At 45.4% G+C, this 26,136-nt stretch overlaps 1 protein-coding gene across 1 annotated transcript in view; it reads left to right on the plus strand.

The window, feature by feature from the left end:
- The window catches only part of GPC4 (glypican 4), a 67,821-nt gene that overhangs the window by 25,836 nt on the left and 15,849 nt on the right, over nucleotides 1-26,136 (plus strand). The window contains exons 2-3 of the mRNA XM_071442301.1: nucleotides 4,383-4,541; nucleotides 18,590-18,981. Of these exons, the coding sequence (XP_071298402.1) occupies nucleotides 4,383-4,541; nucleotides 18,590-18,981 (551 nt within the window). The remainder of the gene's footprint in view (nucleotides 1-4,382; nucleotides 4,542-18,589; nucleotides 18,982-26,136) is intronic.

Consider the following 26,136-nt stretch of genomic DNA (forward strand, 5'->3'; position numbering starts at 1 on the left):
GTGCTAGAGGGGTGGGGCAGAGCACAAGGCTGAAATGCTGGCCCAGTTCTCAGGTCCTCAGCAGTGTTTGCCTCCTGCTCCTGCACCACCCAACCTTACCCTAGCCTGATTTCTCACATGGGAGCAAAGTCCGGCAGTAATGCTCAGACCATAAGCCACTTCTGGCTTGTTTGCTGAGCTCCAGTGAGGGGCTGGGCTGTGTGGGGAGCCTTTTAAAGAAATATCCACTCCTCACCTCCCAGTAAGCTGCTCCTGAAGCTTTAGCTAGTTTTGCCGTTAGTTTAAGTATGAACTTGTTTGAGGTGAGGAGAAGCAGGCTGGGAAAGCATGCTAGACACCCAGAAACAGCATTTTGAAAAGGTCTTGGAAAATTGTTTGGTAAAGAGAACTGCTTTTAAATATCATGTAGCCCCTGAGTTTGCACTACTCACTTACTCATTTGATAAAAAACTTGTTTTTCAACACATTGCAAAATAGTTACTTGATTTGGAAGAAACTCTGTGTGCCTGGAGTCTGCTAAATGCAGTGTTTCTGTAATGGTTTGTATCATAAGTTTGCAAGATTACATTTCTGAGTGCATTTGCTTGGATGTACAGATGGTAATGTCATGTACCATCACATTTGTCTTTAAACAACAACCTCCATTCCCCAGAGGTGTGCTGTTAACCAGCCAAGGAGCAAGTATCATCCACAATTTTTGGTCCCTCATTTCTCTCTCTGTGCTCATATGTATCATAAGGAAAATAAGGAGAAGTCTTGCTGCAACAGGCCATGAGAAAGATCTGCTGCAAATCCATGTCAAGCTGTGGTGATGGTGTGCATATGCAGTGGATATTTGGAGTCAGTCTCTGCTACTTGAGCTCTTTTTGCCATGCAGCCCCTGATGTGATGATTGCACACCCTGCCAAACAATTCAATAAAAAAGCTAACTTGAAAGGAGGCTGTGGCAGAGTTATGTCTTTGCTGTGCTCACATGGTGATAAATTACAAAAGCTGCCGAGGTTTTCACACTCAACAGTAGATGAAGAGTTGCCTTGTATGGGCATTATTTGATGAGTTTTAACTTGGGAAATAATTATTGCTGAATGTGTCCTTGACAGTGAGTGCACACCATGGGCGTTCTCTACATAATATACATAAACATTAGATCTATGCTAAGTATGCCTAAATACACATATTTTTCACTCATTTTCCTTAGAGGAGTTCACTGCCAGATTGACAAAGGGTGTTGGCTTTGACCTTGGCTCCAGGTCGGTGTTTGTGTGTTCATAACTGATCTGTGCTCACATGGAGCTCTCCAGCCTTCCTCCCTTCCGTTCCCCTGGCTGTAGCACCGTGGTGTTTGAAAGCTGTTTGGTGATGTCTTGCATCAGGGTCTGTCTGCATGGGATGAGTCCCATGGATGGATCCTGAATGGATCAGCTCTGCTAGCAGATTTAAAAGACCAGACATGAGATTTCTCACACACCGTGCCAGTGTTGTTTGGATGTGTTCTTAGGGATGCAGTTGTGCTAAGGACAAACCTCTGTGTGGGAAAAATGGGGCCCCCAGTGACTTTCCAGTGGCATCTCCCACTGTGGCATAAGAAAACTGCAAGAAAAGCAGCCCACAGACCTATACTTTCTGTTTTTTAAATGCTGGGTAGCAGAGTGCATCCTCCTATGATTAGCACTGAGTAGCCAGAGCTCTTCAGCTCCAGACAGAGCTAATTCTTGATCATGAGCCAAGACCACATAGTGCTGACATGACTGAGAAATATCTTCCATAATTAGATTGCTTGGTCATTCATTTTTGAATGTCTGAGTTACATTTTGGAGCATTATTTCTTAATGATCAACCAAATGGGATCTGTGCAAGCTTGATTTACTGTCAGTAGTGCTCTTGCTTGGCTTTGCACGTGTGTCCTGGGGAGACGCTGTCAAATCTGGGACAAAGGGGATTAGAGGAAATGATTTTGCTCTGTAACATTAGGTTGGATGATAACTGTACTCCAATAATGTTAATAGATTTGAAATGGATACCTGTATTTGTGAAATACTAGGCCTTTTTTAATAATAAGTAAATTGGAGAAGTTGTTAAAACCACTGTATTAGGGATCACAGGGCATCTGTGGATAACTTCAGAAGTGTCTGTGAAGTGTGACTAGGAAAAGAAATCCTGCTATCAGTAGGTTTGAATTAGCTTTGCTGCTATTCATGGTTTGTGTTGTGTCAGAGTCTTAGTCCTGTACTGGAATTGGAGCAGAGATTCAAAGTGAAATAAAGCAGTGATGCTTGGGCACTTTCTTATTTTGATGCTTGCTGGTAAGGTGGGCTCAGAGAGGAGTACCCAGGCGTGTTCTAGAATGGATTTAGTGGGCAGGATCTGAAAATCTGGGTGCACCCCTTCCTCTTTTTTAAATTACTTATGAAGCTACCTGGAGCTGCCTCTCTTGGAGCTGCTGGAGGTACTCCTCTGAGACAGAAAAAATGGTCTGGGGAAAAAAGATAGATCTGTAAGGAGTCAGTGACATTTTTCTGTGTTTTCCGAAAGCTGTGCTTAAGCAGTGCTGCTTCCCATAGCAGACTTTGAGCTTTCCGTAATTGAAGAGGAGTGGATGGTCTTGTGCAATAAATTAGCTGTGTCAGAATTATCTGCTGGTCAAGGTCTCTCTGAAATGCCACAGAAAACAAACAAACCCTGTAGCGCAACAGGGGAATAGATTTTAGGAGGAGAGGTTCTTAGGAACTGTATATATAGAGAGAGAGATAAAAATATTTGTGTCGCTTTTTAAGATGGCCCTGAAGTGTCTGTAAGGAGAGACACTGACCTTTCTGGCTGGGAAGTCATGCACAGTGATACAAAGGTTCACTTCCTGGGCAAAAGACATTGTTGAGAAATCTTGCACAAGGCAAGCAGAGCATCAGCCTGTTGTGTTAACCATGGGCAGGCTTTGAACTGTCCAAAACCTGCTTTTGTTTCTGTAAACCCAATTTTGATGCTCTAGCAGGTAGGATGGATGGCTCTTCCTTAAATGTGTGATGCACTGCCTGTCAGGAAGATGTTATTTTCTGCATGAGGGCTGACAAGTCCTTTGCAGCTCTGACAGTGAGTTTCTGAACTTCCATGGTGGTTGGAGGTCCTTAGTGACTTCCACGGTGGGAGCAGGCAGGGAAGAGTTTTCCCTTCTCCATCTGTTTCTTCAGAATGAAAGATAAGGTCTGGCAGCAGGGTGTGAAATGGGAGAGAAGGCAGCAGCTTACATGTTGGCTGTGTCTTTTAAAATACCATCTTACTTGGAAACATGAGTTTCTCATCCTGACTGCTTGTTTTGATCCTATCTTCTGTGTTGACAAAGATTTGCACAATTTGCCCAAGTTTGAACCATTTCAGCATCAGCCCACCTGCTTTGTGTTGGTGCTGTGTTGTGGGGCCTGTCAGAGGGCTGGAGCTGAGGACTGCTGTGCCAAGGGTTTATCTTGGCCCACAAAAGTTGACAGTGGCATTTTACAGGTGGTGCTGGAAGGGGACAGCTTCATCCCACACTGCTGCAAGGCATCAAAAAGCAAATTATATGGGTCCAGATCCTACGTCCAGATTGTCTGAGAGATTTTGAAATGGAGCTGTTGCAGATACTGAAACACTTGGTGATGATCCCTCTGACCAAGTCAGCCAGATGAGTGATGACCAGATGACTCTTAGGAAAGAATTATCTTAAGGAAAAAAAATCTGTTTGAAGTCTCCAAAAACAAACCCCCTATTTCCTCCAGGATGATGACAGAAAACTGCAGAATTAGGAGCCAGGAAATATGAAGCGTTTTCATGAGCCATTGCATAAAGCAAGTATAATTTAGTGTCAGTGACAACTGTGCTTCTGAGGGAGACTACTTCTCCTCTGATAATTGGACTGGGGAGGGGTGAAGAAAAAAGCACTTATCTGGACAAAAAGGGCCATTGCCACTGATACTGTATATTAACTGAATGAACTGGAAGTATTTAAAATACTCAGCAAAAACTTCATGCAAGTTGCCATAAACAATATATCTATATACAGGTAAATTTTCTGGTTCTTCAAATTATACTGTACAGAATGAATGTTTCTTTATTCTTTTTATTAACTGAATAATGTTCAGTTAATAAAAAGAACTTTTTTAGTTAATAACTAAAAAGTTAATAACTGAACTTTTTAATGTTCTCTCAGAAAGACAAGTTTTTTACAAGTGTTGCTATAAAGTTTCTCTAAGTAATCAGGTTTTGATGTGCTTGGCCCAGCACTCACAGCGGGGGAATCTCCTATGAAGTAAATGGTGCTGCAAATCTTCACACACCCTGCCTCATGAGACCTCTTTCCTCTGGCACAGAGAGTCCTTTTAACTTGGGATATTTTCTTCTCTGCTTTTCAGGTGACCACTTGAAAGTCTGCTCGCAAGGCTACACATGCTGCTCCCAAGAAATGGAGGAGAAGTACAGTCAGCAGAGTAAACACGACTTCAGAAATGCCGTCGTAGAGCTTAGCAATCACCTACAAAACATGTTTAGTTCCCGATACAAGAAGTTTGATGGTAAGTGCAGAGACCTTGAATTTGCTCTCCTTGGGATAAAAATGTGAAAAATCTCCATCCTGTTGTTTCTGTGCAGTTTTTCTGCTCTGTGTCCCCCTTTGCTGGGAAAGTTCATGACTCGGCTCAGAGGGCAGAGCATGCCTTGTTTTGCAATCCTGTGAGAGAGAAGTATTTGCTGATTATGGCTGCTTGTTTCCCAAAGAGAGAGATCTTTCTTTCTGATTAATCTTTTGAAAAGCCATTTTGCTCTAATGTAAGATTGCAGTTGGTTTTGTTGGTACATCCCCACAGCACACTTAATTGTAACATGCACATCTTGCAGCCCCGATCCACAACAATGCTGCTCTTTCCCAGCACGTTGTGAGCCCACAGGATTTGTATCCATCTCACTTTTAGCCTTTGGGGCTAAGCAGAGCAGCAGATAAACACAGTGGTTTTGTGTGGAGGCCGAGGGTTCAAGTGTGATGCAGGGTCAGAACCATAATGAACAAGTCTCGGCTCAGTTCCCATCGCTGGAGTGATGCTAACTGCTGACAGATAAACAAATGACTGGTCTTGATATTGCCCTTGGGTCCACATGTGTCCTGTCAGACTGGCTCTCCAAAGGGCATGTCTGGCTCATGGGAGCTGCAGGAAGAAGCTCCCTTTGGAGGTAGCTGGCACACAGCCAGCACTGCCCACCTTGTAGCCAGGTGCTTTTCCTTTGAGAGCACCTCTGCAAACAGCCAAAGTCGATGCCTGGACACTGGGCAAAGCACCTGGTTAAGGTCCCAGGGCATTTCTTGGTTTGCTTTGCCCCCTGTTGCCTGGGCATCTGGGGAGGGGGAGCAGGATGTCAGGCTGCTGCTTGGGGTCTCCTTGTTGGCTGGGGGATGAGGTGACAGCCAGCTGCATATGGAAGTATCTGACAACTCAAGTGGACTGGGTTGCTCACAGTTCTGCTTGTACATCACCATCACAGTGTGTGGTGAAGGACAGTGCCCCTATGCAGCTCCTCTGGACATTTGTTCCCTTGTTTGGTCATTGCTTCAATGTGAGTTTTTTATGAATATCCCAAAGTCTGTGCCTTGAACCTCATAGCAACCTCCTTTGTACTACTACAGCAGGTAGCAGCCTCTTGCTTTCAAAAGGGGTTGGCACTAGGGTGAGAGAAAAAATCCCTGGGTATGAAATTGCAGTGAGTCAAAGTAGAATTATGCAATCATCTTGATAGCATCTAAATCTGCTGGCTAAATATTTCCCTCTTAACCTCTGTTGTCTCTACCTGCTGGTACACCAAAGGGGTGATAGAGGGAGAACCAAAGTGTCTAGACTTGCAAGCTTATTAAATGCAGAACAAGACACTTAATGAAATCCAGCCCATAGATAAGCCTGTTCAAAGAGACCAGAGGAGCAGCATCTGCTTCACCTTAAATGAACGACGAGGCTTTTTGAAATGCTGCATTGGGAACAAAGAGCATGCACAGGTCACTGCATTAGCATCCCTGACAGGAGCAGACATCCTGAGAGGTGCATCTGCCCCTCTGTGGGGAAAGGGATGGCTGCAGGGCCTGTGTGAGGGCAGGGGGACATGAAGCCAAGCTGAGATGGATGCCTGTCAGAGCACAAGGCTTCAAAATGGTTGAGCTTTGGAAGGAAGCCTGCACAAGCTTTTCTGTCTGTGCGCTGTGGTTCTCCTGTCAGCCACTCAGAGCGTATTCTGTGCTGGTCTCACTCTCACTTGCCTTCACTGGCAAGTGTGGAAGGGGATGGTGTTGTTCAGCTGTTCCTGAAAGCTGGGTTTAGTGTGCCTGGCCTGTCCCTCAAGGGTGTGTCTCTGCCTCATCTGAAACTAATGAAGGAGAATTGGCAACCTCCTCAGCCTGTCCCAAAGCCTAATGACTCTGTCTTTGAGTGCTAATATCAGAACTAAATCTTCATTTGCTGCAGACAAAGCTGATTTAGGGATTTTTTTAATCTTACCTGGGGTGGAAGTAGAGATGAACTGATTACCACCCTCCATCATTTACCTCTTGGGAGGCTTTTAATCATGACTGCCTCTCTCCCTCCAGCCCAGTCACCTGGAGGCTGAAGGCACACCTTCCTCCTGGTTGCTGGAGCAGGTTGAGGAGTCCCCTCACTGAGGTCCTCAGGCTCTTCTGTAAAAGTGTTGGAGTTCCATGCTCTAGATTGGTGTGTTTTGTTTGTTTAAGAGCCTGCTGTTGAATGTTTGGCTGCCTGTGGGATGGCATTTCCTTTCTTTGGTGTTGGTGCTTGGTCATCAGATCAGCTGTGGTCAGTTGTGTCTTGCACATTTGAGTTCCTCTTGCCCAGCAATTTTTGATCCAATGTACCCAAACTACAGGAAGGAGAGGAAATCAAGACCTGTATATTTGTCCTGATCCTTAGGGATGAGACTGGAAAAGGACACAGTCCCTTCCAGAGCTGCTCTTCTGCAATGGACCCAAGCTCTGATTTTACTATTTGCAGCTCTTCAGGGCTTCTTTATCACTTGTAGGGAAATCCATTCAAATGGAAATAAAACTGGCAAAAATGAGCTGTACACCTTCCTTAGTTTAACATGGAATCCTCTGTGCTACAGCTGTGCAGTGTGACTGAGCAGGCAGGATGAGTTATTAGAGACCAAATTCACTTCAAGTGGAGTGGACACTTCTCTTGAGGGGTGACACATCCCCAGGCTGCGATCGGCCGCTCCAGGGTGCAGCCCAGACAGCAAACCCTGTCCTCCAGCCCTTTGGAAATCTTTGTGGGTTCTCTGGCTGCTGATCCCCCAGCCTTGACATTGAGGTCTGGGAGGAGAGGCAAACCTGTCCTGCCTCCGTTATGTGCTTGACCTTTGCAGCAGTTGCTGCTGCAGAAGGACAGTCCAAGTGGCGGCACATCCTTTGGATGGAGGCTGGGATGCCCTGTGGCTTCTGGAGTGTTTGCTTCAGCTGTTGCTGGAGCCCTGTGTGCTGTTGGAACTGTTGCCAGAATTGCTCTGATCTGACACCAAAGCCGTTCAGAAATGGATTATCTCCTCTTTAATCAGGAGCATGGAACAATCTGCTGATTATCCACCCCCAAAGGGCTGATCAGGAGTCATTTCAGCTCCCAGTGCATAAAGTGACAGCGTCAGATCTTCCTGTGTGTATTTGGTTTGCAGGCACTGGGAGAACTTGTGAGCTCAGGAGTCCCATATCTTACATATCCTGTCTAAATATTTGCTTACAGTACAGGTATGTATGCCCCTGGAGGTCTCTCCTGTTGTAATTTAAGCCACTAGCCTGATGCCAGCATTGCAGTAAGAGATGTATTTTCAGCAGCAGGGGAAATGCTTTTTTGTTAAAATAAAAAAGTTTGTGAGTTGTTGAATTCACCATTGCTAAATGATTTTAGAGGTGAAGATTTGCTCGTTGATCTCAGATATGTTTATGGGCTTCACTGAGAAATTGGGGGGTAAAATTTTCTGGTCATGTTAGTGTCTCCCTCTGTGACAGTGGCATTCATGGGAAAGCTGTAACTGACTGTGGGGACATCTCATGCCCTAGAAGCAGCTATAGCAGTCAGGGATTTAAACACCCCCTCCCTTTTTTAAAATAAAATCTCTTGTGCCTTGTCTTATCTTCACAGCTTAGTGCCCTCCCCTTCACTCTCTTGGGGATTAATAACATTATTAGAATTAATGGTGACATTAAGACTGCAAAAATGCTCAGTTCCATGTATTAAATTTGAACTTTCACCTCTTTTGCCCTTTGAGGCTGAAGTTTTCCACGCCAGGGTCTGTGCTAGCCAGCATTGCTTTGGGGAAGCTGCTCAGCTGTTTTGAGGAATTGGAGCCAGGACAGGACATAGCCCATAACTCTTCTGCAGTGTTTCCGCTGTTCCGTTGCTTCCTAGATAAGATGTTCTTACTTTTCACTTTTTAAAGACATGTCCTGAATCTCTTGGAAGATGAAACTGTTGTGCTAAGCCCTTTTCTGGGGGCAAAAAATAGAGGGGCTGCTGAGTCCCACCAGCTCCTTGTTTCTCCTGCCTCTGTATTTCACAAGCGCTTTCGGTGTTGCACTTAAACCAAGTTGTGTCTCTCTATTTTGTGGACTCCAGACTTAGGCAAGGCAGCAAACTTCTGCAGCCCTCATTGTACAGGAGGGAAGTGTGTGAGGGGTCTGTCTCTGGCAGTAGGTTTGGAGTTCCCAATGCCCAGATGACAGAAGGAGTTGTATCAAATGGTACAGCCCACGCCAGCATCTGGGAAGTGATTAAATGCCAAGAGTTCAATTTCTGATCCAATCTCTCTGGATTTTCCATTAGCATTTAAGATAAAACAAATACAGAAGTGTAAAAGGAAACCCTTTGGGGACAATAAGTGGAAAGAAACCAAATCCAAAAGGAAGAGCTGGCCAGGGGTCCCCAAGTCCATGGTGCACACAACCCCTCTGCTGTACAGGGAGCAGGCAGAGGGGCTGGAGAGAGATTCCTGTTTGTGGGCTCCTGTTTGTATTGGGCAGGGTAGCTACAGGTACAAAGTGTGATCATGATGAGTATCTTTGAAGCATCCCAGGGTGCCCTTGACCAAAGTGTGAGCCCTGTGTTACTCCTGAGTACATGAATTTCTTCCAAAAACTGGCATGTGGCTGAATCCAAGAGTCTGGTCAGAAGAACATTGGTCAAATAGCTTCCAAGCTCTGCTGAAACTGGAGGGAAAAGCCTGTAATTAATTTCAGAATTTTGTTTTTGTTGTTCAGATAACCCTTTGCTTCCAGCTGCTATCTCCAGGTACCAGTTTTATCAGGGAGGTGTGCTGGTGCAGTGGGATGCATAGCTGGGATGTATTAATAACTTGGAAGGACATAGAGGGGACAAGAGAAAGCTTTTGGTTGTCTTCTTTCTGCTGCTTCAGGCAGTGTGGAGGCAAACAGTGAAAGATGAGCCCCACAGGTGCCCAGCCTGCTGCTCCTATAGTTAGAATTTGGCAGCCCATCGTGGTGCTCTGCCTCACCAAAATAACTGCCCTTTGGGGACCTTCATCTCACATTAACTCTTTTACTGGAAACTGCCTGTGAGAGCAGAGACCTGGGCCCTCATCCTGCTCCTTTGGCAGGGTCCCCCCATGTCTGTGGCACCCAGGCCCATGGGGTCAGTACTGGCTGCAGCACGTTCATGTCTGCAGGAGGCAGCTCCAGGTGTGTTGGCACAGATGGAGCATGGAGTGCTGGACCTCTGCTGTGCCAGAGCTGCATGGAGTTTGAGCTTCTGAACAAACCTGTGTGGTGGGAGAGCTCTCCCAGGGCCACCCACCTTCAGGTGAGTGCACTGATGACCATGGCATCGTTAGGGCACAAACAAGAGGGTGGTTTAGTCTTTGCACTCCCTCACATTGAGGTGAAGGTGCAGCCTTGTTCTGCCCTCCCCAGAAATGGATGGCACCAAACCTCACACCAACCAGGGCAGAAAATGCTGGGAAGATTTACCTCAAAGAAGCTGTTGTGGAGAGGCAATCCTTTGGACTTGGTTTCAGATTGCTGCTTCCCAAGGACAGAGGGGGAGTCACTGAGGAGAAGCTGGAGGGAGCAACCACCAACACACTTCCTTTAGAAAATCCCACTTGTGGGCTTTTTGTTTGTGCTTTCCCACTCAGTGCAACAGCAATGAAACAAATTGTCTGCTGTCTGTGCCTTGGGTGGAAGTTTGTTTATTCTTTGTTTTTGTTCAACTGGCTCCTCTCCATCTGGAGGTTTTTAAGGAGGTACATACACCACTATGATTTTTAGTCTTGTTCATTGAGAAGGGTGGTGCTTGCCTGACAGTGGTGAGAACCAGACCTCTCTTTTGGGAGGCTTGGAAAGATCCTGAGGTCAAGTTCAAGTTACCACAGATGTAGGATATCTCATGGGGTGAGGTGAAGGGGGTTCCTGCCTTGTTGGTTAGGAGAGGAAAATAATATCCTAGATCTTGTAACTAAGCAAAAATTTCAGCAAGGGGCAAAAGGACATAGTATATGAGGTTGGGGGGGAATCAAACACTCTTATATGATCTCAGGTTAAAGCAGTTCTGCTCTTAAGGTCACAAGCAAACTGCTCTTATCCTTTTGGCTTTTTTCCCAAAGCAAAGATGCAGGCAGCTGGCTTTGTACATGGCTACAGGAAACGTGCCTGGTGTTCTCTGGTTACTAATTGCTGTCAACCAGTCAATAAGCTATTGTTTATCTGTTTAAAATTAACTCTCTCTTCCTCCTTCCTGCACAAAGGAGCCACCAAGCCTATGTGCATAGCCCTGGTAGCTGCTGCCCTGGATGCCCATTTTGGTGGTGGTGGTGGTTTGGCTTGGGGGTGTGATAACCCACTGGTGCAGGGCTGGAGCTGTTTTATTAGTGTTTAATGTACTGTAATGTCTTAGTGTCCAGCCACTCAGATGCTGGCTGAACAAATAAGAGGCAGCCCCAGCTGGAAGAGCTCTCTGTGCAAGTGTAATGAGATGAGGGTAACTGAGGTAATGGGAACAAGAAAGACATCCCCAGTGTTCAGTAGTGCAGGCCCTCCTCACACTCTGACAGCAGTAGGAAGGGAGGCTTGGGAAAGCCTGTACCTGTGAAATACCTTAGTGAGTGTCCCAGAAAGTTCCTTTGCGTTGGGAGCGTGTGGGAGGCAGCCTGAAGGAGCTCACTTGCCGGTGAAGTTTGGGCTGGGAACTTGGTGTATTGGTACCAAATGGATGTGGGGCAAAGGCTGAAGCACCTGAGACATCACAGGTGTGGCTGAAGAGATTGAGGAATGGGTGCAGTGAAAATTAGGCATGGGGGGAGTAGAGGGAAGAGCAAACAATGGAGAAAGAAGAAACAGCTGCAGGGCGGTGCATTGAGGAAAAGTTGTTGAAAGGAGGGGGATACAAGTGCTGGGAATGATGGACCTGCTGCCTGGGTAGGAGGCAACATGGAAGCAGGGGGAGAAAACTCAGCATAGCTGAGCAAAACTGGGGTGTATAACCAGTGACAGTCCCTGAAACCAGGAATGGAGAGGCTATGAAGTCTGGGCTCATCCTGCATGGATGTGGCAGAGCAGGATGGACTAAGAAAGGACCCAAGGGCATTTCTCACTGTTTGCCTAGTTCATGGGATGTCAGGTATGTACAGCAGGATGCAATGTGCTGCTCTTTGTTTCTTGGATCACAGACAGCCATCTCCACATTGTCCTCCTCCTTCATTGCTCCTTAATCTCTAATAAGCTCAGTGTCAGTGTGATGCTGCTACCCAGTGCTTTGTGTTGTCTTCTGCTCTGCTCTTCTGGGCTCCATTAGCCCCACAGTGCTCCAGAAACCAGAACTTCTAGATATTTTGGTTTTTGGTGGTTTTGGGTTTTTTTAACCTATGAGACTGTGACCTAGTTGTTTATGTTGTCTTGACTTTCACTAATCAAGCAAAGTTCAGGGAGATGTTGTTCCTCCCAGCTCTGCAGCATTCACATATTGTGGCTGTTGCTGTGGCACTGGTAAGATTTAAGCCTGTACTTTTTCAAGCCCTGTGAAAGAGTTCTTCCCATGTCAATAAGTGCTAACACATGTTTGAAAACAGGACAGATAAACAGCTTGTGGATCTGCCCTGCCCTTCTGAGTTCATATTCAATAAATGTGTTAACACTATGTGTTCATCGGTTTCTCAACGCTTCCGGAAAAAGGTTGTTAAGTTAGGATTTGTTTTTCCCTGGTGGAAATTACAAATCCTGTATATGCAATGAAGGAAGTGAAAGCATATTAAAAATAATGAAGCACATTCAGAAAAAAATAATTGCTTTTCTCCCTTTGGACTAGGTGGCATGGCTGTGGACGGCTTCAGCCTCCAGGTGAAGAGAGCTGAGAAACATTTGTCTCTTTTCTCCCAAATTCCATTTATCTGTCTGGCTTGACTTTTGCTTTAGATAGTAGGAGCAGCTGCAGGGTGGAGTTTGCATCTGCACCTCTGGAAAACCCAGGGACAGAGCCAGCCTGTCCACAGCACAGCCCGTGGGGCCATGGCTTGGGCAGGAGCATTTGTCTGGGAATCTATCTTGCTGTTGTGGACATTTTATGAGTAAACCTTTTAAGGAGAAAAGATAATTAATCTCTTTGTGGCAGTGTTCTCTTCTACACACTAGAAAGCATAATTGTCTATACAGACAAGCAAATTAAAGGTTTTGCTAAGATAGAAGGTCCTTAATTAATCATAATCCGGACAATATATTAAGAGTATGCTCAAAATGCTGGGTGGCAAATTATCTGAAACTAATTAATTGTGCCCATAAAAATTCAGCATGTTCCACATGCGTGCTTGAACCTGGTTTTATTTGTTTTTTAAGGTGGTTGAGTAATTGCACGTCTACCTGGGATCTGTTTGTGTAGTTGATTTGCAAACCTCAAACAGAATAAGGCCAATTGAAAACCCAGCCCTTAACTAAGGGAAACTGTTGGATGGGAAATGCAGGATGTCTGGTGGCTTTTGGGAGCAGAAAGGCAGCCCTGGTGTCCTTTGGAAGGGCCCCAGCACACCTGAACATGGCCAACAGATGGGTGTCTGTAGCAAGCACGTGTGCTCAGCAGCCTTGCTGGACTCTTGGATAAGACTTGACCTTTTTTTGCACTGCAGTTAAGGTTTCCTTTGTTCTGTAAAACATGGGGGTTTTAGGTGCTGAGCCCTGGGTCACTGATGATTTCACTCTTTGCAGTGGCTACAAGAGCAGTGAGTGTGATGCTGTGGAGCACTGTGCCTCTCTGTGTGAAAGAATTCCCTGAACTAAATGTGTTTTGCTCCTGAAGATAAAGAAATTGAAAGCACAGCTTTGCACTCCTGCCGTGGTCAGCTCTGGATTCAGCCCTGAGGACACCAGGGCTGGGGACCTGACACAGGGCAGGTGGTGGCAGGAGGCAGCTCAGACCAGGCAGTTTTTTCTGCTGTTTCCTTTGTTGCCAGCGCATGTAGGGAAGTGCCAAACCTGTCTGTGGGTGAAGGGGAATGTGCCCTTTTGATGTGTTCATCTCATTTCCAGGAGCTGCCTTTGATTTAGGTAGGACTGTGCCCTGCAGCACTGGACTCTCCTCAGCAAAGGCACTCTTGTATGAAAATCCCACTCTTGTAATATCTTAAAATGTTAGCACAGGGAATAGGAAAACACTGCATCCCTTGTTACTTTTAAAAAAACCAAAACGAACAAAAAAATATTTTCAGGTGACACCTATGAATTCAAGATCAAAAATATATTGGTTCTGAAAGTCAAAAGAAGTAGATGTGTTGTCTGGAGGTGGGACTTAGTCTGTCTCACAATGGGTGGAGTGTGTTTCTTCAATTAGCTCATGTATCTGCAATTTGGAAGAAAGATTGTTTTGAATTATTCTGGCAGTGGAATCTGATGTCATGTGGAAGCACCTTGGGGAGATGCAGTGCTCTCCTGCACTGGGTTACTGGCAGGGCTGGTCTGCCCTCAAGCTGCAAAGAGGTAATGCATCTTATTATCTGCAAAAAAGGAAATTGCCGAGTAACTATGGTTATGTTTCTCAATGTGCTCTTTTAAAGAAGGATTTGTTCAAAAGCAGAGACTTTTTCCCCAGGATTTTCATTGCAGAGATGGCACATATGTCACATCCTGACTTTCTTACCATTTCTTGACATCTCTAGGCTTTCCCCAAGTAGTGGGCATTGAAATTCTACTCTGAAATTAAAAAATGTTAAAAGAATAAACAGAACCCAGAGTTATAGATTGCCTGAGTGCAGATTACTGCCTCTTCTGCCTCCTAAAGTTAATTGCATTGGAAATGTCATCTTCCTTTGAGCATCAAAGCCTGTAGCATGCACAGGATTCATTCCTCAATACAGACAAATTTTTAAATTGTTTCTTGACATTAAGAAAGGTTTTGTGGCTTTGGTCCCACAGTGCTGGTTCCCTCAGCCTGGAGCTCGTCCTCCTGAGCATCACCTTGAGTGAGAAGGTGACTTTGCATCAGCAGGACTTGGCTGAGGTGTGTTGAAACCTTGCTCATGACCTTGCTCCTTGGTCAGGTTGGACCAGAGCTGGCTGTGCCACGTTATCCCAAAGGCCTTGTCTGTGGTTCATCCTCTGTGTGCAAGCCAGCCCTCTCTGCAGGCTCTGCTCTCAGTCAGGAGAGCCAGGGGGACCTTGGAGCCACGTGCTGCTCTGGCAGGTCGGTTTGTGAAACCCTTCCCAACAGTGTGTGTGCCTGTTTGTGGACAAGAGGGGCCAGCCCTTGTCCAGGGAGTTTAAACAAGATAACTGGAGGGAAGAGAGAGCCTGCCATCCCTGCAGATAGCAGTGGCTGAGGGAGCACTGGCAAAGTATGATTTGTCGTCTGTGAAAAATGTTTGCATTTGACAGCTTTTCACAGGAAGCCTGTCAGAGTGATAATTTAATGAGTACAGATTGCTTGCAACACAGCTGTAAAACGTGCTTTTACAGTGCTGTAAAATAAGCAACCGAGGCCTTTGTGTGTTTGCTTTGTTTGAGAACAAGTCAACTTCTAATACAAATGAAAGGTGGTCATTTATTTTACCCAGCAAACAGTCAAGACGTAAGAGAGGAACCTGCCATTTTTCTTCTTGTGCTGGCAAGGTTAATGCTGGGTTATGTTGGTGTTTGCTAATCAGCTCATTTCTGTGAAGGGGAGAATTAGTATCTAATTAGATATAGCGAGTTACTAGTCAGATTAGCATTTAACTCATAAAAAGGACTTTCAGGCTTTTTTCTTTTCCTTGCAGGCATCTATGCCCATAGTTTGCACACAGAAAAGATTAATGTTCCTTGTGGCGCCCAAGCTGATTTCTTGATGTGGAGATAGAAACTGAGGATGCAGACTTCCACTGTGCCAATAGCTACACTAAAATGCATCTATAGATATAATTTAATTGCTGCTGCTGACCAGTTTAGGAGTGCTGTGCATTGCATGGAGGAAGATGCCATGCACATCCCACTGCTGGATCCATCCCTGCTTGCTGGTGTTGAGTGTCTCTTCATCCCCAGTGCCATGCTTGACATCACCCCTGCCCTCCCTCCAACCCCACCTCCACCCCAGGAGCCTGGAGGTGCCAGCAGTGGCACCCAGTGGCCATGCCACAGGCACCAGGGCATCCTGTCTGGCATGTCCAGGGATACAGGCATGTGCTGGCAAGGGTGGGTGCTGACTCCAGTCTGCAGACACAGTCTCCTCTGCCCGCCTTCCCTTCTTCCTTCCCTTCTTCTCTGGGAAGTGGCACTTGAGAAGGGGAGTTTTCCATCCATGAAAATGGTGGTTGAAGCTTGAGCCAGAGCTGTGCATGCATGCTGCCTCCTTCAGCAGTGCTGCATTGGGCTTTTGGAAGTGCCTGGTTGTGGTAGGAAGTTTTAATTTCCTTTATTTACCTTCCTTTTGGGCAAGGAAAAGCTGCTGGCTGGAAGGCTGCAGGTGTGCAGGTATTTGCTTCTAATTAGATTGCAGGATTTTCTTCATGATAATTAATGAACATAGCTGGTTCTAGCCCACATGAAAAATTGCTAAGAGATGAAGAGCTCTAAAGCCTGGATACAGTTTATTCAACTTCCACTTTGGAGTGTAACCAGTAAAATGAGTTTAGTCAGGAGAATAAATTGGTTATGGTAATATGGATGCATTACTTAAGATAACTTTCTTGGCTTAAAACATTGCTTTGGGTTCTTTAGACTGATGGTTGGAGCTATCTAGTAGATTTGCCATCAATATAATTTTAAAAATCTAATTATTTTTGAAGAGTTTGCTGATGCATCTATCAGGTTTTGTGCCTGGTACAGAAGTATATTTAAATAAACAACTTATTTGGTGTTACTAAAAGGTCTGAGCAAAGGAAGGAAGTGAGCCTTCAAAATGATTAAGTGAATTAGAAATTAATATACACCAAGCTAATCTCTATAGTATAAACTCAACAGAAAAAAATCTTCCTGGAGAGGAAATGCCAGTCATGGGAACGAAAGTGGAGGTTCCTGCTGATATTGGACAGAGGACGTGTTGGGTGTTTGAAATCAATCTCCTCTTCCCTGGATCATTTCTCTTGTGCTCCTAAGAGGCTGCATTATATACAGCCATGTCAGGCATTGAACCCCATGACTTTGTTCATCAGGAACTCATGGAATGTTTCAGTTTTTCCAGAAAATGTTTTCTGTGTTAGGCTTTGTTTGTACTGGAGCACTTTGAAGACGAAAATCTGAACTTCAGCATACTTTTAATGTCTTTTAACAAGGTTTAAATTCACACTGGGCCAAAATATTCCCCCCCCCTCCCCCTTATAACAACTTCTAGCTCTAAGCATTGCTCCTTTGAGGATTTAGAAAACCACAGAGGCATGTTTTATTAAAAAATATTTATTGAATATGAGTCACAGAAAAGCAGAGGTCAGAATCCTCAATTGCTGGTGGCATGCATAAAATAATCTGCTTCCTTACCCTGCTGCTCCTGCTCCCCAGGGTGCTGGTGCTCCCTGTGGGGCTGGAGCAAACAGGCATGGGAGACTTTGTCCCTGTGGCACCTGCCTTGCTCTCCTTAGCTGCCCCCAAGGCCATAGAGCAGGGAGTTTTCTTCCAAAATGGCCCAAATGCTTTTGGCCTGCTGGACGCCTCCCCTATATTTTATTTTATTTTTTAAATTAAAAATTTTATTTTATTTTAATTTTTAATTTTTTCATTTTATTTTTATTTTATTTTTTAATTCAAAAATATTTTTTTTAAATTTTAAAATTTATTTTATTTTATTTATTTTAATCTCATCTATGCCAAATCTCCAAGGCAAAGGCTTTGTGGCAGGGTAGTTTGTGCTTAGGCCCACGTGTCAAGGTTGTGGTGATGAATTCTCGGAGGATGTGTTCTTTAAACTGCTTCTGCAGTGGTATCAGCATTGGGTCAACCTGTTATCAGTGTTGGGGACACATGTGGCACTGCCAGGACATGGCAGCAGCCACTCTGGGCTGTCCAGTGCTTCCAGAGAGTGAACCAAAGTGGGGATTTGCTTTTAGAAAATGATAAAGATCACAAACCCTATCTGTCCTTCATATTTTGAAAAATCTCTTGGTATTGTAGCAAATGTTTAGCCCTCAGATTTTAAGCAAATTCTGGTATATTTGTGGGGGTTTTCTCACTGCCACAAATATCCGAAGACCCTTCTGTGATCAGGACCAACTGGGTAAGTGGTCAGGCCTTGCCCTGAGAGATGATGAACTTGCAGGATGGGAGAAAGAACCTGCAGGTAGATTTTTAAAACTTGTTTATAAATATATTAAAGTTTTTTTCATTTTTGATTCTGGTTTATGATAATCTTGGAAAACGAATTGTCAAGAACTAGAAAGAAGGACTCATTTGTGCAAAACATCTGTTTCACAAAAACACCTTTATTCTTTCCAATATGTTGTTCTTTGAAATTACATCTTTTAAGATGCCTAAATGGAAACATCAGAAACTTTTGCACTTTTTTGTCTTTTTTGCTGACTCTTAATCATGATATTCATATTTGTGTCAGGAGATACTTCACTTGTAAAAGTCTTCCAGTCTATAGAGTTTTGGGGATTGGCTTATGAAGAGTAATAAAAAATTTTGATATATAGACATGGTTTTGAGGTGTAGACACGGCAAATTTCTGGGGGAGTCCTTGAATTTTCCATTTCACTTTGATGATGGTCTCATTGTGCTAATCCGCCAGGTAACCAGCAGTTGTAGGAGTGTGTGAACACACAACAGGTGTAGGTCCTTGGACACCTTGATACCCACCTAATAGAGGTGACTCTTAAGGTAGACTAATGTGCTGCTGGTTGAGCATGGGTGTGTGGAGCTCTGTGTGTGACACGTGGGGTCACTCTTAGGGGATCACAAAACCTTTCAGGCTCAGGGATGCTGTCGTGGTGGGAGGGAGGGAGGGGTGGTGGCAGATGAAGTGTGATGTCTCTGTGCCAGGCCACTGGCCAAGCCTGCTGACTCTTGGTTGGGCTTTCAGATTTGGTGGCCCTTGTTTTGTGGCTGTGTGGCAGCTCTTGTGGTCATGGCATGGGGTTTTCACTGCCTGTGTTTACCATATCCCCTCTCCCTCTTTCCTAGAGTTCTTCAAAGAGCTCCTGGAGAACGCAGAGAAGTCTTTGAACGACATGTTTGTGCGGACGTACGGCCGGCTGTACATGCAGAACTCGGAGCTCTTCAAGGACCTCTTCGTGGAGCTCAAGCGCTACTACGTGGGCGGCAACGTCAACCTGGAGGAGATGCTCAACGAGTTCTGGGCGCGGCTGCTGGAGCGCATGTTCCGCCTGGTGAACCCCCAGTACCACTTCACGGATGAGTACCTGGAGTGTGTCAGCAAGTACACGGAGCAGCTGAAGCCCTTTGGGGACGTGCCCAGGAAGCTCAAGCTGCAGGTGACGCGCGCCTTCGTGGCCGCCCGCACCTTCGCGCAGGGCCTGGCCGTCGCCAGGGACGTCATCAGCAAAGTGTCTGTGGTGAGCTCTGTGCCCTGAGTGTTTGTCCCCGTGTGTGGTGTTACATTTTAGTTAGATGCTATGCTCTGTCTCACCCCTCGAGTTTATTCCAAGCCTGTGATCCTCCCCTGAAGTATCATGGATCTGTAATCCCATTGGCCCAAGTCTTATTCTGCGCCCACTTTCGATCTCCCTGTTAAGCTGTGGGGGGACACCACAGAGGCTCTCTTGGCCCTTTTTCTCCCTAGGCTCTCCCTCTCTCCCCCTCCCTCCCCCTTTCCCCCTTCTCCCTCAGAAACCATGCTGCTCCTGGGGGTGGGACCCCCAATAAAACCCTCATCTAATTAATACCCTCAGAAGCCGAGTGGAATCTCCTTGCCTGCCTGCTGCTACCAGGGAACACACAGCTTAGGGGGCCCCCCTGGAGACCCCCTCTAAACGAGCTGCTACACCCATGTCCCTTGGAGCCATGATGGGCAGCATCTCTCCCTGTTGTCCTGTACCTAAAGGTGGTGGTGGTAGCTGAGCATGGGTGGGACCCAGCCCCATCTCTGTTGAGTGGTAGAGTCACATTCTGAGGGCACCACAGCCCAGTTCCCCAGGTGGAGGCTTTCCTCCTGTCTAGGGAACAACAACAGCAGGAAATTAAATGCCTTCTGCAGTGGAAATAACCATGTTTGCTTGTGTAATGGTCATGTCTTCTTAATATTGCCTTTAAATTACAGTGAGTCAGAGATGCTACAGGCATTTATTATGGAGCAGCTGATGATTTTCTCCTCGCTCCAGGGCATGGGGAGAGGCAGTTGACATGAGCAAACAGCACTTTTGTGACAACAGTAAACTTGAGCCATCTGCACAAGGCAGAAGCCACTTGTACTTGCTGCCACACATGCAGAACAAGTTAGACTTCAGAGTTTTTCTGTAAAGTCACACTTTTTGGGGGAATAAAAGAGCTGTGATGTATTGGTTACTTAAATGTTTACCTCCCTCTTCATATAAATCACTTTGGAGTTGTTTAAGTGGGGTGACTGCTTTTTTGACATGAGATTTGTCTTTAATTTTAGTCTGGATTGTATCATATAGGGAACAGTCAATAATCCCCTTGAAGTGATTATGTAAGATAACAAATATTAGTGATTTCCTTTTAACAAACTCAGCTCATTTCCTGTGGGCTGTGGAAGATTTATTGTAATCATTTAATTGGGCAGAGAGACGTTTACTTTCTCTCACCTGGTTATGGAGTAATAAAATGTGAGGCTGAAAGAGCAGGCAGGAGTTTGAATCACCCCAAGTGCCAGGAAAAAAAAAAGAATAGCTGTTCAGATACTATTAGAAGCAGAATGCAGTTCTGTAGGCAGCACAAACAGCATCCTTAAATGAGATAATAATTCAAATTTCTTTGACTTATGGGAATAATATTAAAATACTGGCTCTGAGGATAGGGGAAAAAAGAAGTTGGCTTCTGTGTTAATTTTTCTTGAAGAGAAATGAGGCAAACAGCTGGCAATAGGCCAGAACATGTATGGAAGGGCAGAGAATATTAGCAAGGAAGGAGTTGCTTAACTAAAATACCTGGACTCCAGGAGTGAGTTGCAAGTTAGCAGTGACAGGTACAGGTCCTTGGACCCCTTGATACCCACCTGATAGAGGTGACTCTTAAGGTAGACTAAAGTGCTGCTGGTTGAGCATGGGTGTGTGGAGCTCTGTGTGTGACACGTGGGGTCACTCTTAGGGGATCACAAAACCTTTCAGGCTCAGGGATGCTGTCGTGGTGGGAGGGAGGGAGGGGTGGTGGCAGATGACGTTGATGTCTCTGTGCCAGGCCACTGGCCAGGCCTGCTGACTCTTGGTTGGGGTTTCAGATTTGGTGGCCCTTGTTTTGTGGCTGTGTGGCAGCTCTTGTGGTCAGGGCATGGGGTTTTCACTGCTGTAGAGTGTGGATGAAATATTTGGGTGGGAGGTCTGGCCATTAAGCCCCTGTACAGTGCAATTACTTGATGGGCAGTAAACGTGCATGGGTGAGGGATTGTGTTTATGCTCCATCTGCTCAGAATTCATCAAAATGTCTCCAGACTTGACACGGAACCACAAGGGCTGCCGTCCCTGCATCTGTTACGAATCAGTCGTGAACCCGAGGTGGCATTGTGATTTCTCTTTGCCTTTTGAAGATCCTTGAGTGTAGAGTTGCCTTCAACCCTAGAATTAATTGCTTGAGTGTGGAAAGCTACCCAGAGTCCCACGCAGCTGCAGACATAGCTCACGTGCCGTGGACAGTCACAGTTGCTCTACTTTCCAGTTCAGTTTCACAAGTTGCACTGGAAATCCTGCCACAGTTTGACTTTTCCAAGCAGTAACAAAAGTCTCTGCAGTTAAATACCTAAGCTTTATCTGCAGCGGTAGAAGGAATAATAATCTTTCCTGTAGTGTTTTAATCTCATTCAGTGGGAATCTAGCATGGTGTTTCTGCAAGACACAATGGGAAATCCTAGATGTGAGTTTAAAAGCTGATGTTTTTATGCCTGCTGCTCTGTGGTTGTGTTTTGGGGCTTCCCACATTACATATAGATTAGCCTGGCTTTGCTGAGCTCTATGTAATGACTCCATTGACTTTTCTTCCTTATTATTTTTACTCAGGAGTTGTAGTGGAATGACTGCTTATACCAGGGATTAACTTGGGGGATAAATCTTCATTCTTCTTTATGAAAAAATGTCCAAAGGAATGCAAATTAGTTTTACTTGTAATGTGCTTTGTGACAAGTAGGTTAAAAATGTTTAATTGAAAATCTTCAGGAGGAGAAATACAAACTACTGCAAGGCCCAGCTGTGTACTTTCCTGGGATTCTATCAGGAGAGCAAAGAGCCCTGTACAGTGCATTGGCCTTGATGGCTTTTTAATGATCCCAGATATTTTTACATCTTCACTAGGGAGCTACATTTAGAAGGATATTGTTCTTGTGTGAGTTTGGGAATAAAGGGGTAAAAGAAGAGAGAATATTGAAAAGCTGCAAGTATGCTTGATTTCTGAGTCAGAATGCTAGAAAATAACTTTAAATTCAGCCTTGAATGGATCTAAACCTGTACCACTGTACTGAAATACACAAGAGAGAGAAAGCACAGACTTTTTTCAAACTGTCTAAACCCTGCAGTTTTGCTGCTCAAGTCTTCACCTCTCAAATTCCCTTCTTTGGACCCAAAAAGTACAATATTTTCTAGATCTGTTCTGAACAGCAGATCTGTACAGGATGCTGTTTCTGCCTGTTAGAGATGTGCCCTGCCTCTGAGGTTGGCTGCAAGGGGCTGGGGGCCTCCAGTGCTTCTGTCTGTCCTGTGCTGGTGCTGGGTGATTTCTCCCTGACCTCCCCGCCCCTGCCTTCAGGAGATGGAATTCTGCCTGTCCCCTCATCACTCTCCTGCTACTTAGCCCTGGACAAGCACTGAAGTCAGCCAGGTTAAATTGCTGCCAGAAGTGACATTTCCTGCCCTGGCCAGGGCTGGAGAAAAGGAGCATATACAAGGCAGAGCCATGAATGACTGAAAAAGGATGAGAGCTTACAACTAGGCAGTTCTCAGGCTGCTGAGATGTTCCCATAATTGCATGCCATTAAACCCACAGCCTGGTTGAGGGTCATGACACCTTTGAGGGCAAAGTGCACTGAGGCTTGTAGGGTACAGGTCAGCTACAGGTATGGGGTGCAGGTCCTTGTTTGGAGGGAAGAAGTGGAATCAAGGGCTAGGCTCCCTGAGAGCATTTTCTAGGGTCAGGAGGAGCTGGGAGGGGAGGTCTGCCTGGAGCCCCCCAGGAAATTTATCCTGATAAACTGTTGTTTTGGCATTCTTTTACCACCTTTCCCTCTTGTGTACTATAATTTGAGGCAGAACTCCTCCTCCTCCACAAATCACCTCCTCAACAAGCATTTGTGTGCTGAAAGCCACATGAGATAAAGCATCTGGGCTGCTGCAAAGGGTATTCCAGCCTATCCTTGGGAGCCCTGGGAAAGGCAGCAGCTTGAAAGTTGTATGCAAGAAATGGTGTTTAGTTTGGAAGCACAGTTAGGAGCTGTATGAAATAATGCAGTTTCATGTGAGGGTTCCTCCTCTGGTGACATTAGCAACCAGGAGATGTCACAGTGGGTGGAGGAGGTCAGCTTCCTTTATTGGCATTTCTGCCCTAATGAGGTGTCATGGTAGCAGCCAAGGAGGGAATTTTCTTCAAACTTTTAATGAAGAGGATTGCAGAGGGGGACAGGTGATTGCCTTCCCACAGGTGCTCCAAAGCTGGAGTGTGAGCCCAGTGGCTTTTTATCCTTATCTTGAATGAGGCACCTGTGGAACACAAGTTGAGCTGTTGGCTGACCTGCTGGTCTGCATGAGCAAACTGAGCTGTGGTTTGTGTCATTTTTGGCACGGGTGGTGAATGTGGACCAGCCATTGGCTTAGGAGAAGCAGTGATGAAAATAATAAAACAATGAATGGATAAGAATTAAGGCCTGTGTCATCACAAATAGTAGGGCACCAAGATCTGGTTTTGGCGAAAGTTGTACCCCTAGTCATTACCATTTGAGGATCTAAAAGTTTAGTCAGAGATCTGACCTCCCTCTGTGCAGTTTTGCCCTTGGTTTGACTTTAGGGGAATGTGGCTGTAATCCTCTTTCAGAAGGAATTTCATGTTCCTATATCCAAAGGCTGCAATATCTTGCTCAGGCAAGAGCCAGCCTTGCCAGGGAAGTGACAGAAATGGAATATGCTGCTTGCATGCATTGGGAAGGGACAGGAGGGCAGCACTTCTGCTATGTGGGTAACTAAGAAACAGCCAGAGGAGCTAAGGAGCCCTTTTAGTGTGTAGCAGAGGGACCTCCAAAGGGACAGTGCTCTCCAGGCAGCAGGTTGCAGGCTCTGAGGCCAGACCAAGGGGCTGCCATGCACAAGGACATTTCCTTCCACATACCAGGGGCAAACATCAATGCAGAAAACAATACCAAGCACTTCTCCACATCAAAGATGACCCTGAGAAGACCCGCCAAGAATGTGACTGCATCTGCCTCAGTTCCAGCCATCTGAGGGCCTGTGCTAGGCCTTCAAAGCACGCTGGAGCAGCAGTCAGCTCAGATTTAGGGCTGGGAGTGCCTGGGTAGGACTCTGGATTTGGAATAGATGGTGTCATGCAGGAGTACTCCAGTCCACTGGCATGGTTTTGGCTTTTTCTTTCTCTGCCCTGCACTGTGGTTCTGCTGCTATTTTTGAAAACAATGTGAAGGATAATTAAGGATGGTTTTGGTTGTAAATGCCCAGATAAATATCCCTGCTGCTTTCCTCATTAAAGCAAGCGGAACGCTCCTCATAATCCGTGGTGTCTGAGGCAGGGAGAGGCTTGTTCCTACAAGCCTCTACAAGAGAGCAAGCTTGAGATGATGCCCTTTTGTCCCAAGGCCACCATTGGCAGGAGATGCAGAGCCTGGCATTGCTGTGTAAGTGTTCAGAGGGGGAGGCATTCACCTGGCTGGCACCCTGAGGTCCCCCATGCCCCTTGTGGGTGGGGGTTGCTGCTGGGGAAGACAAGCATGTGAATGTTAAGACAGCAGCTCGAGTGCCTGGTGCTGTGGCTCTCAGGAGCTCTGCTTTTCCTCTTGGCACTGTCACTTCTGGAGTGGGGGGAGCACACTGTAAGCAGGGAACTGAGCAGAAATGTACTCTTGAACTTTTCCTCGCACGAGATAAGGCCGCAGCAGACACTGCCGTGGGTAGCAAGTGTTGAGACTCAGAGTCATGCAGTTCCCAAGATCACTCCTAAATGTATTCCCTTATGCAAGACCTCAGGGGCCTTAATCTGTGGTTGAACCAGATGCTGTCTAAATTATTAATGTTCTAGCACCAGGCCAGCAAAATTGGCTAAATGTGTAGTTAATTCCAAAACACTTTCATTGGAATATTTGGGGTGGGGAAGCAAACCAGGAGCCTCCCAAGTGATGTTCTGCTTCACAGTGAGCTGAACGTCAGGACCAGCATGTGCCAAGATGATGTTCTTGTGGGTTCTTGCACAACACTGAGAGAAGGAAAAAATGATGCAAGTAGGGTTGTGTTGGTCCCAAAATCGATGACAACTCACTTGATGACTGGTCACCTTAGAGCATCTCACAGGCAGCTTCAGAGTATGTTTTTGAAATCATCATTCCATGTCACTGGGAACTGACTTTTCAGTCTTCTAGCCAGTATTGCTGTCATTCTTCTTTCTTTTTCTTTTTTTCTTTTGGCAAATAAAACACAGTATAAAACAAAAGTAATTTCATCACCTTTATTTTCAAATTTTTGGATTTTTGTTTTCTGGCAGCTGTGCTGCTGGCATGGCAACTGTTGTTGTGTAAGCGTAGAAAATAAGAAAGCCTGAGTTATCAGTGTTATTATAAATAGTTATTAAAGCTGACAGGATTTTAAATGTTATTATTAACATTCTTAATGTTAACTTCAGGGTAGAATGGGAGAATGTAATGTAGCCCTGGCTGTCTGAGCTGTGGGAGCTCCCTGCAGGACTGTCCATGGCTGGAGCTCTGTCGTCCTTCTTCAGCTATTCTTTGCCTTGGGAAGGAGTTGAAAAAGAATCTGGTTGCTTCCCTGAACTTTATCTGCTTGCACAGATCAGTTTATCTTGAGTTTTGGTGGTTTTGTGGTAGCCTGTAAATAAGGCATTGCACTCCATAGGTGTGTACTTTAGTGGTGATGTTTCTACCAAAGGAATGCATCCAGCTGCAATTACCAGCAAGTTGGAAAAGGCTAAGGGTGTAACAGTTTCCCTCATGTGAAACTCTGAGATGGGACAGGTATGACAAGGTACCAAGAAAAAACAGATTTTATTATGCCAGGAGCATGTCATTTTTACAGGAACATGATTTTACCTTTACCAGTCAATGTAAGTTGGGACGTTACCCCAACAAATGTGATATGAAATGTTTGCATTAAGCTCTGAGTTGTTTGCTTTTCACTTAATTTTTGTGAATTGTGTGCAAATCTGTATTTTTAAGGAGCAAGTTTGGTAGGAAGATTGGTGCCAAAACACATCTGTTAGCAGCTTTTAATCTTCACGTTTGACAAAGCGTATAGATATGGACAAATTGTAATTTACATGATGAAACCACAGGGTGATGGATTGCTGCACTGGTGTGCAACGCCATGGAAAGGAAATAA

This window comes from Agelaius tricolor, unplaced genomic scaffold (assembly GCF_023055355.1).
Source record: "Agelaius tricolor isolate 1412-34295 unplaced genomic scaffold, bAgeTri1.0.p SCAF_17, whole genome shotgun sequence".
NCBI lineage: Eukaryota > Metazoa > Chordata > Aves > Passeriformes > Icteridae > Agelaius > Agelaius tricolor.